Consider the following 12,107-nt stretch of genomic DNA (forward strand, 5'->3'; position numbering starts at 1 on the left):
CTGCTATAGCAGCAAAGGGGGGACCAACTCCATATTAATGCCCATGATTTTGGAATGAGATGTTCGACGTGCAAGAGGTCCACATACTTTTGCTCATGTAGTGTGTATTCATTCTATTTCTATGGGCCTTCCACTTACTTCAATACATAGAAAGAAGAAAAAAAACACATTATAGCATTAATATTAATATTATTTGTCGAGTAGATTAAACAGAGAGAAAACCAGATGAGTGAGGGATACATTAGACGTTGGGCAACTGGGAAAGCACCCTCTATTTGACAGAAAACTCTTAATGCTGATGTGAGTGAGAGTTCATCTAATAAACCATTAGAGGAAGTCACACTGTAGTCGTGGGAGGGTTTCAAGTGCCGCCTGTCTGTGTCTCAGATGTCTGAACCAAACAGACAGAGTCAATGGGATTACTGTCTAGAGTCTAGATCCAGAGAGGAGGTTTCCCGGACCCAGATTAAGCCTACTCCCGGACAAAATGACATGGTAACTGTAGAAACACCATTAAAAGTGATTTTAAATTCAGGAATACTCTTAATCTGAGCATGAGAAACTGCCTCTGAGTGTCATTTAGTCTAAATCAGGGGAAGATGGCTCCCTTTGTCTACAGTGATAAGTGATTTCTGCTTTACTAGTATTGTGGGTGAGAGCTGGGGAAGATGCTCTGATTTACACTGCGGTAGTAAATATTTTGTGGTAATAAAGTGAGATGGAATTGTTTGTTACATTTATATCTGCTTAGGCCCTTTACAAGTTGCCTGCTGTATTGATTGAGAACCAATTTACCTTCCACCTGAAAGTGAACAAATGTAGTATTAAGTGCATCTTCAAGCTGAAACAAGGGTGTTGTGAACATACATCTGATCCTATGCCTGATCTTAGTGGTAGATTAGTTGGGCCATAATCTAAATTGATGCTAGAGCAGATATCAAGGGAATTGTCCACCTGACATAAGGGGGTTACGAACATACATCTGATCCTAGAGCTGATCTTAGAGGAATGTACCGTGAGTCTCTTAGTGGCGTCCACCTCGATCATGCCCCGAAGGAGGTTCTGACAGTCCGGGGGGATGAAGTGGGGCATGTGGAAAACGCCCAACTTCACTTTCTCCAGCAGGTTTCTCAGGTTGTCATCGTCAAATGGCAGGGCGCCCTGAGATCGATAAGATTTTATTCAGAATCCCGGCCTGCCAAGTGATACACCGTATTCAAATCATCAAGGATAACACACACACACAAAAAAAGTGAACCATTTATTTCCGTCGTGGTCCTCTGAACACAGAGAGGAGCATTAATACCAGAATGATGCTCAAGTTCCGGTGATAGTCTAATGGCTGGTCTACAGGACCCACTTAAAGCCTAGTCCTGGACGAAAAATTATGTTCAACGGAGATTCCCATTTCCCAATTGAAAGTGTTTCCTAGTCCAAGGCTAGCCTTAATATGTGTCCGGGAAACCGGCCATATGTGATACCACTCAGTAAGTCGGCATTGGAAATCTAGAGCCATGCCAAAGTAGAACAGTTAAATACTGCCAGGTGAGACTGTACTGTACGCATCTGACAAGGACAAACAAGAAGGTTATTGTTGTTAGCCAAGGGAATACAGTGAATATGTATTGCTCATGGCAGTCAATGTAGGTCTGTCTAGCCAGCCTTCTTCAAAGTCTCTAATACGAATGGCTTTCAAGAGACACCAGGCAAGGCAACACATGAGCATTACTCATGCCAATCAGTGAAGGTCTATCTGACATTTGAAACAGGCAGAGTATTCATACTTATATGGATTAGAGTGGTAGTTTACGATAGCATGACTGATAGGGTCTCTTCCCATCTCAACATATCTTCATCAGGGAGAAATAATTGATGGCCATATTGACAAAAAAATTGAGAAACCCTCACACACAGACACACACATAGCCTATTATTTCCTTTGTTCTCGGCTTCCCCACTTTGTCACTGTCTCATCAGAGCGGTGTGTGAATGCTGATGACACAGACTCGGATTAATGAGCATATGTGTGTCAGTACAAAGCTGACAGTCGAGCCAGCCCAGGAAATCCCTGCTCCAATCAGAAACATGATGAATCAACCAATCATATGGGGATGAAAGATGGAGGTTGCTGATTTAATTTTCAGTCCTGAACCAAAAATCTAATCTCATCTTTCACTAACATTCTATACAGACAAGATCTGGAATCACAGGCCATTGGCAAGACGTTTGTGGGTATTTCAAATCATAATGAAGACATTTATGCAAGTCACTGTAGACCAAAGCCAGCGAGTCACTGAGGTGCAGCTTCCTGTGAAGACTTACCGTGTCACATGCAGCTACGGCCCCTGTCACTTTAACTCACATCAAACCACAACACTAACTCAACGGCACGTGTCAGGGTCATCGTCGGGGCAACGGCAGCTGTCAATCACTCACCACTAAAAGTGCAAAGAGGATGACCCCGCAGCTCCACACGTCTGCTTTCCTCCCGTCGTACTTCTCCCCCTGAGAGAGAGATACAGAGAGAGAGAGAGAGAAAGCGAGAGGGAGCGAGAGAAAGAGGGTGAGGAAGGGTGAGGGAGAGTGAGACAGAGCGATAACGACAGACAAAAAAGAGAGAATGATGTAATCAATTATGCATGGTGTTATGGAGGTGAGATACAGCTTCCACATTATTTTTATGAACTTAAAACCTCAGATTAACCTTTAAAATACTCCCTTGGCTGAGTTGGTGTTTACAGTGCCTTCAGAAAGTATTAATACCCCTTGACTTATTACACATTTTGTTACAGGCTTTTTTTTTGGGGGGGGGGGGGTGGATTAGCTTTAATATTGCGCATAATATTGCTTCCATCAATGTAATTGTCTGCATTATTTCCAATCCCCCATTTAAAAAAAATATCTAAACAAGGCCAGTTTTAATTGATTCTTTAATGAGAACAACAGTTTTCAGCTGTGTTAACATAATTGCAAAAGGGTTTTCTAATGATCAATTAGCCTTTTAAAATGATAAACTTGGATTAGCTAACACAACGTGCCATTGGAACACAGGAGTGGTAGTTGCTGATAATGGGCCTCTGGATGCCTATGTAGATATTCCATAAAAAAATCTGCCATTTCCATCTACAATAGTAATTTACAACATTAACAATGTCTACACTATATTTCGGATCAATTTGATGTTATTTTAATGGACAAAAAAAGTGCTTTTCTTTCAAAAACAAGGACACTTCTAAGTGACCCCAAACTTTTGAAGGGTAGTGTATATATAAACATGCATACATATACACATACATACAAATACACATACATATATACAGTTGAAGTCAGACGTTTACATACACATACAAAGACATTTAAACTCAGTTTTTCACAATTCCTGATATTTAATCCTACAAAAATGTGCCTTTCTTAGGTCAGTTAGGATCACCACTTTATTTTAAGAATGTGAAATGTCGGAATAATATTTCAGCTTTTCTTTCTTTCATCACATTCCCAGTGGGTCAAAAGTTTACATACACTCAATTAGTATTTGGTAGCATTGCCTTAAAATTGTTTAACTTCGGTCAAACATTTCGGGTAGCCTTCTACAAGCTTCCCACAAGTTGGGTGAATTTTGGCCCATTCCTCCTGACAGAGCTGGTGTAACTGAGTCAGGTTTGTAGGCCTCTTTGCTCGCACACACATTTTCAGTTCTGCCCACAAATTTTCTATAGGATTGAGGTCATGGCTTTGTGATGGCCACTCCAATACCTTGCCTTTGTTGTCCTTAAGCCATTTTGCCACAACTTTGGAAGTATGCTTGGGGTCATTGTCCATTTGGAAGACCCATTTGCGACCAAGCTTTAACTTCCTGACTGATGTCTTGAGATGTTGCTTCAATATATCCACATAATTTGCCATCTATTTTGTGAAGTGCACCAGTCCCTCCTGCAGCAAAGCACACCCACAACATGATGCTGCCACCCCCGTGCTTCATGGTTGGGATGGTGTTCTTCGGCTTGCAAGCGTCCCCCTTTTGCCTCCAAACATAACGATGGTCATTATGACCAAACAGTTTTTTGTTTCATGAGACCAGAGGACATTTCTCCAAAAAGTACAATCTTTGTCCCCATGTGCAAAAGGGGGACGCAAACCGTAGTCTGGCTTTTTTTCTGGCGGTTTTGGTGCAGTGGCTTCTTCCTTGCTGAGCGGCCTTTCAGGTTATGTCGATATAGAACTCGTTTTACTGTGGCTATAGATCATTTTGTACCTGTTTCCTCCAGCATCTTCACAAGGTCCTTTGCTGTTCTGAGATTGATTTGCACTTTTCGCACCAAAGTACGTTTATCTCTAGGAGACAGAACACGTCTCCTTCCTGAACGGTATGACGGCTGCGTGGTCCCATGGTGTTTATACTTGTGTACTATTGTTTGCACAGATAAACGTGGTACATTCAGGCGTTTGGAAATTGCTCCCAAAGATGAACCAGACTTGTGGAGGTCTCCATTTATTTTTCTGAGGTCTTGGTTGATTTCTTTTGATTTTCCCATGATGTCAAGCAAAGAGGCACTGAGTTTGAAGGTAGTCCTTGAAATACATCCACAGGTACACCTCCAATTGACTCAAATGAGAAGCTTCTAAAGCCATGACATCATTTTCTGGAATTTTCCAAGCTGTTTAAAGGCACAGTCAACTTAGTGTATGTAAACTTCTGACCCACTGGAGTTGTGATACAGTGAATTATAAGTGAAATAGTCTGTCTGTAAACAATTGTTGGAAAAATTTGCTTTTTTTTTTTGCCGACTTGCCAAAACTATAGTTTGTTAACAATACATTTGTGGAGTGGTTGAAAAACGAGTTTTAATGACTCCAACCTAAGTGCATGTAAACTTCGACTTCAACTGTATACTATATACATTTTACGGACACAATCTATTTTACAAAGTTATATTTTGTTTGTTTTTAGTCCTGGCCTTCCTCTATTTCTGATGTCAATCCAGTTTGATTTCTATTTGCCATATAATTGTAAATGTGCGATTTCACAAAAGTTCTGAACCTGTAAAAGTTGCGTCATACTGCAGCACATCTTGCATTGTTACCATTAATGCTAGTTAGTGCTAGTTTGACCACCAGAGGGCATCTTTGAGAAGAATTTGATAACCTTCAATATATATATTTTTGTAAGAACATAGTATATGGGATTGATTTTAAGAAATGTAGCTTAATTAATTAGATTCATATTATAGTGTTTCTATTCCAAGAAAAACGAAAAATAGTGTAGTGTATAGTGTTTCGGTCGGGAGTAGGTTACAGTACTAAGAGCATAACATTTCCACACCCTAATTGTAGTCTAACCAATACCCAAACAGAGATTCAGTGAAAATCAAAAGCAAATTGATTTATCAAGACCAGTCCTCATGCCTGTCTCAGAGCTGCGCAAAACGGTGCTGAAATAGTTGACCACAGAGGGTAGGCTATTGCTTCAAATCCTATTGCTTCTAACTTCAATATGCTTTTTAAATAAATAAGACCTACACCACTTTTCTACTGTCGCCTACAGTAGGCCTACAGTATATCGAAAAAGTTTTTTTTTTTCAATGACGTGACTCCGCTAATAATTAGATTTAGAGGATTGGAGGATTCTAAATTAATATATATGGTGCATTTGTCATTAGGGCAAATCTGATCTGTGAGAATATCTAAGGGGCTTTTATATAATTCTAAATAAATTAATAATAATAATACTAATCGCTTTGTTTAAAAAAATAACTATATTTTGGAGATGATTTTGTTTTCAAATGACCAGAGTGAGAAAAAAGCCATTCTTGAACATGGGGTGAGACATTCTTCCTAATTTGTAAATAAAGGCCGAGGCTATAGGCTATATGACTGCGCCATCAACTTGATTATTTAGCAGACATCACTTGCTTATATTCAGTCAACACATATATCTTAAGAACATCATGGAATATAACTGGATATTTTTGTTTCTCTTAGAATTAAAAACCTTAACCTTAAAAATAAAAACAGCACTCTGTCTTTTTCAGAGTGTGAGCGTGCAGGACAGAGGAATAGAAAATCTTACACTATTGTTCTAAATTCAATCACCTTCTTCATCCTCATCATTCAGTTCATTGAAATTCAATTTTGAAGTTGTGCACAATTATCAGTTTCTATTTGGTTTATGTCGCCCATTCATTGTCAGGTAGAGACACATTAGCGCCTTGGTACCCAGAAGCAAAATCAGTGCTCTAACTCCCCCTTGCTGTGGTCTGGAGCAATGAAGCAGTGACGCAGGGTACCGTACTAAACCACAAATTACCTCTATGTCCCGCAGCATAATCTCAAAACTTTTTGATGAGCAACCACTGTATATACATTTTACAGACTCTATGTTTTACAGTTGTTATTTTGTTGTTATTAGTCCCACCCTTCAGCTCCAGCCAACCCCTTCCATCTTTCTATCTCGTAACCATCCATATTGGATTTCTATTTGCCATATATTTTTCAAATGTGCTGTGATGCTTCACAAAAGTTCTGAACTTTTCTATTCTCATAGTTTCTACAGATTGTAAATTAAAGATAAATATTTTTGATAAAATAATTATTATATTATTGATCGATTGACTATAACTTTTCAAATCACCCAGTATTGCTATCTGCAGCGTTTGCTCTAGGTAAATGTTGCAATTATTCAGCCATTCCTGGACCTTAATTCAAAATGTATTAAATAAATAAAAAATCACACATCTACATACAATACCCCATAAAGACAAACTGAAAACATGTTTTTAGAAATGTTTGCAAATGTATTGAAAATGAAATACAGAAATCGCTAATTTACATAAGTATTCACACCACGGAGTCAATACTTTGTAGAAACACCCTTGGCAGTGATTTCAGCTGTGAGTCTTTCTGGGTAAGTCTCTAAGAGCTTTGCACAGCTGGATTGTAAAATAGTTGCACATTATTCTTTAAAAAATTCTTCAAGCTCTGTCAAGTTATTTGTTGGTCATTGCTAGACAGCCATTTTCAAGTATTTTCAGAGATTTTCAAGACAATTTAAGTCAAAGCTGCAGCTAGGCCACTCAGGAACATTCAATGTCATCTTGATAAGCAACGCCAGTGCAGATTTGGCCTTATGTTTTAGGTTATTGTCTCCCAGTGTGTCACGATCGTCTTGACGTGAATGAGAGAACCAAGGCGCAACATGATATGAATACATCTTCTTTATTTATAACGACGAAGATGATCACGAAACACTTAAACAACACTAATCAAAAACAACAAACGATCGTGAAACTTCAAACGCAAGTGCACACACAAACTACTTACGTCGACATATACATATACAATGACCCACAAACAGCTAAAGCCTATGGCAGCCTTAAATATGGCTCCCAATTAGAGACAACAGAAACCAGCTGTCTCTAATTGAGAACCCATTCAGGCCACCATAGACTCTCCTAGAAAACTACACACCCATAGACACAGCTAGATACATACACTCAACACAAAACCATACACTACAACCAACACCCCCTCTACCATATAATACCCCAAACACACACATACCCCATGTCACACCCTGACCGAATTAAAATAAAGAAAACAAATAATACTAAGGCCAGGGCGTGACATAACCCCCCCCTTAAGGTGCGAACTCCGGGCGCACCAGCACATAGTCTAGGGGAGGGTCTGGGTGGGCGTCCTTCCACGGCGGCGGCTCCGGCACTGGTCGTGGTCCCCACCCCACCATAGTCATAAGGGGCAGCACCAGGATAAGGGGCAGCACCAGGATAAGGGGCAGCACCAGGATAAGGGGCAGCACCAGGATAAGGGGCAGCACCAGGATAAGGGGCAGCACCAGGATAAGGGGCAGCACCAGGATAAGGGGCAGCACCAGGATAAGGGGCAGATCCTGGCTGGATGACGGCTCTGGCGGATCCTGGCTGGACGGCTCATGGCTGGCTGACGGATCTGGCTGCTCATGGCTGGCTGACGGATCTGGCTGCTCATGGCTGGCTGACGGATCTGGCTGCTCATGGCTGGCTGACGGATCTGGACGCTCATGGCTGGCTGACGGATCTGGACGCTCATGGCTGGCTGACGGATCTGGACGCTCATGGCTGGCTGACGGCTCTGGACGCTCATGGCTGGCTGACGGCTCTGGACGCTCATGGCTGGCTGACGGCTCTGGACGGTCATGGCTCGCTGACGGCTCTGGACGGTCATGGCTCGCTGACGGCTCTGGACGGTCATGGCTCGCTGACGGCTCTGGACGGTCATGGCTCGCTGACGGCTCTGGACGGTCATGGCTGGCTGAAGGCTCTGGCCGATCATGGCTGGCGGAAGGCTCTGGCTGATCCGGTCTGGCGGAAGGCTCTGGCTGATCCGGTCTGGCGGAAGGCTCTGGCTGATCCGGTCTGGCGGAAGGCTCTGGCTGATCCGGTCTGGCGGAAGGCTCTGGCTGATCCGGTCTGGCGGAAGGCTCTGGCTGATCCGGTCTGGCGGAAGGCTCTGGCTGATCCGGGTCTGGCGGAAGGCTCTGGCTGATCCGGTCTGGCGGAAGGCTCTGGCTGATCCGGTCTGGCGGAAGGCTCTAGCGGCTCCTGTCTGGCGGACGGCTCTAGCGGCTCCTGTCTGGCGTACGGCTCTGCAGGCTCATGGCAGACGGGCGGCTTTGCAGGCTCATGGCAGACGGGCGGCTTTGCAGGCTCATGGCAGACGGACAGTTCAGACGGCATATGGCAGACGGGCAGTTCAGGCGCCGCTGGGCAGACGGGCAGCTCTGACAGCTCAGGACAGCGTTCAGGCGCCGCTGGGCAGACGGGCAGTTCAGGCGCCGCTGGGCAGACGGGCAGTTCAGGCGCCGCTGGGCAGACGGCAGACTCTGGCCGGCTGAGACGCACTATAGGCCTGGTGCGTGGTACCGGAACTGGAGGTACCGGGCTAAGGACACGCACCTTCAGGCTAGTGCGGGGAACAACAACAGGGCACACTGGACTCTCGTGGCGCACTCTAGGCCTGGTGCGTGGTACCGGAACTGGAGGTACCGGGCTGAGGGCACGCACCTCAGGGCGAGTGCGGGGAGAAGGAACAGTGCGTACAGGGCTCTGGAGACGCACAGGAGGCTTGGTGCGTGGTGCCGGAACTGGAGGCACTGGGCTGGAGACACGCACCATAGGGAGAGTGCGTGGAGGAGGAACAGGGCTCTGAAAACGCACTGGAAGCCTGGTGCGTGGTGTAGGCACTGGTGGTACTAGGCTGGGGCGGGAAGGTGGCGCCGGATATACCGGACCGTGAAGGAGGACACGTGCTCTTGAGCACCGAGCCTCCCCAACCTTACCAGTTTGAATGATCCCCGTAGCCCTGCCAGTGCGGCGAGGTGGAATAGCCCGCACTGGGCTATGCAGGCGAACCGGGGACACCACCTGTAAGGCTGGTGCCATGTACGCCGGCCCGAGGAGACGTACTGGAGACCAGATACGTTGGGCCGGCTTCATGGCACTCGGCTCGATGCCCAACCTAGCCCTCCCAGTGCGGCAAGGTGGAATAGCCCGCACTGGGCTAAGCACGCGTACTGGGGACACCGTGCGCTTTACCGCATAACACGGTGTCTGACCAGTACGACGCCCTCTTACTCCACGGCAAGCCCGGGGAGTTGGCTCAGGTATCCAACCCGGCTTCGCCACACTCCCCTTGAAATTTTTGGGTGTTACTCACGGGCTTCCAGCCACTCTGCCTTGCCTTTGCCTCATAAAACCGCCTCTCCGCTTTCGCTGCCTCCAGCTCCGCTTTGGGACGGCGATATTCCCCTGGCTGAGTCCAGGGTCCTTTGCCGTCCAGGATCTCCTCCCATGTCCATGAGTCCTGTTTACTTTGCCGCTGTTGTTGGTTCCGATCATGCTGCTTGATCCTGTTGTGGTGGGTCATTCTGTCACGATCGTCTTGACGTGAATGAGAGAACCAAGGCGCAACATGATATGAATACATCTTCTTTATTTATAACGACGAAGATGATCACGAAACACTTAAACAACACTAATCAAAAACAACAAACGATCGTGAAACTTCAACCGCAAGTGCACACACAAACTACTTACGTCGACATATACATATACAATGACCCACAAACAGCTAAAGCCTATGGCAGCCTTAAATATGGCTCCCAATTAGAGACAACAGAAACCAGCTGTCTCTAATTGAGAACCCATTCAGGCCACCATAGACTCTCCTAGAAAACTACACACCCATAGACACAGCTAGATACATACACTCAACACAAAACCATACACTACAACCAACACCCCCTCTACCATATAATACCCCAAACACACACATACCCCATGTCACACCCTGACCGAATTAAAATAATAAAGAAAACAAATAATACTAAGGCCAGGGCGTGACACAGTGTCTGTTGGAAAGCAGACTGAACCAGGTTTTCCTCTAGGATTTTGCCTGTGCTTAGCTCTATTCTGTTTCTTTGTATACCTAAAAAACTCCCTTGTCCTTGCCAATGACAAGCATACCCATAACATGATGCAGCCACCACTATGCTTGAAACTATGAAGAGTAGTACTCAGTGATGTGTTGGATTTGCCCCAAACATAATGCTTTGTATTCAGGACATAAAGTTATTTATATATATTTTTAAATGTTTTGCTGTTTTACTTTAGTGCCTTATTGTTAAAACTAATTCCTGCTTTGGCTGCCTTTCCTTCCAGTTCTCTGCTGCCAATGACTGGAACGAATTGCAAAAATCACTGAGGCTGGAGGGTCATATCTCCCTCACTAACTTTAAGCATCAGCTGTCCAAGCAGCTCACAGATCATTGCACCTGTACATAGCCCATCTGTAAATAGCCCATCTAACTACCTCATCCTCATATTGTTATTTTTTTCTCCTTTGCACCCCAGTATCTCTACTTTCACATTCATCCTCTGCACACCTATCACTCCATTGTTTAATTGCTAAATTGTAATTACTTCGTCACTACGGCCTATTTATTGCCTTACCTCCCTAATCTTACCTCATTTGCACACACTGTATATAGATTTTTCTATTGTGTTATTGACTGTACGTTTGTTCATTCCATGTGTAACTCTGTGTTGTTGTTTGTGTCGCACTGCTTTGCTTTATCTTGGCCAGGTCGCAGTTGTAAATGAGAACGTGTTCTCAACTGGCCTACCTGGTTAAATAAAGGTGAAATAAAAAAATTATTAAAAAAAATTGTAAACAGGTTGCATGTTTTGGAATATTTGTATAAACGTCCTTCTTTTCACTCTGTCAATTAGGTCAGTATTGTGGAGTAACTACAATGTTGTTGATCCATCCTTAGTTTTCTCATATTACATTAAACTCTGTACCTCTTTTAAAGTCACCATTGGCCTCATTGTGAAACCCCTGAGCGGTTTCATTCCTCTCTGGCGACTGAGTTAGGAAGGACGCCTGTGTCTTTGTAGTGCCTTGGTGTATTGATACACCATCCAAAGTCTAGTTAATAACTTCACCATGCTCAAAGGAATATTCAATGTCTGCTTTTTTTTTTACACACATCTACAAATAGGTGCCCTTGTTTAGAGGCATTGGAAAACCTCCCTGGTCTTTGTGGTTGAATCTGTGTTAGAAATTCCCTGCTTGACTGAGGGACCTTACAGATAATTGTATGTGTGGGGTACAGAGATGAGGTAGCCATTCAAAAATCATTTTAAATACTATTATTTTTCATGGAACTTATTATGAGACTTATTGAGTACTTATTGACTCAAGATACTTCAGCTTTTCATTCTTTATTAATTTGTAAAAAAAAATCCAAAAATATAACTTCCCTTTGACATTATGAGGTATTGTGTGAAGGCTAGTAACACAAAATCTACATTTTATCCATTTTAAATTCAGGCTGTAACACAACAAAATGTGAAAAAAGTCAAGGGGTGTGAATACTTTCTGAAGGCACTGTAAGTAACCATCTCCATGACAGCTGGTATACAGCACAGTTTTTGTTTCAAGTTTCACGTTCTATTAGTCGTATGTACGGGATACACCTGGTGTACACCGTCCAACGAAATGCTTACTTGCAGGATCCTACCTTACAATGCAAGCACATATCCACCTGGCAT

General features: G+C 43.7%; 1 protein-coding gene across 7 annotated transcripts in view; it reads right to left on the minus strand.

The window, feature by feature from the left end:
* LOC139576287 (serine/threonine-protein kinase BRSK2-like) overlaps positions 1–12,107 on the minus strand; it is a 173,007-nt gene that overhangs the window by 47,785 nt on the left and 113,115 nt on the right. For all 7 annotated transcript variants that reach the window (XM_071402215.1, XM_071402214.1, XM_071402211.1 and 4 more), the window contains exons 7-8: positions 2,437–2,505; positions 1,015–1,161 (exon numbers count right to left, since the gene is read on the minus strand). In XM_071402215.1, coding sequence (XP_071258316.1) covers positions 1,015–1,161; positions 2,437–2,505 — 216 coding nt within the window. The remainder of the gene's footprint in view (positions 1–1,014; positions 1,162–2,436; positions 2,506–12,107) is intronic.

Source organism: Salvelinus alpinus, chromosome 5, assembly GCF_045679555.1.
Source record: "Salvelinus alpinus chromosome 5, SLU_Salpinus.1, whole genome shotgun sequence".
Taxonomy (NCBI): Eukaryota; Metazoa; Chordata; class Actinopteri; order Salmoniformes; family Salmonidae; genus Salvelinus; species Salvelinus alpinus.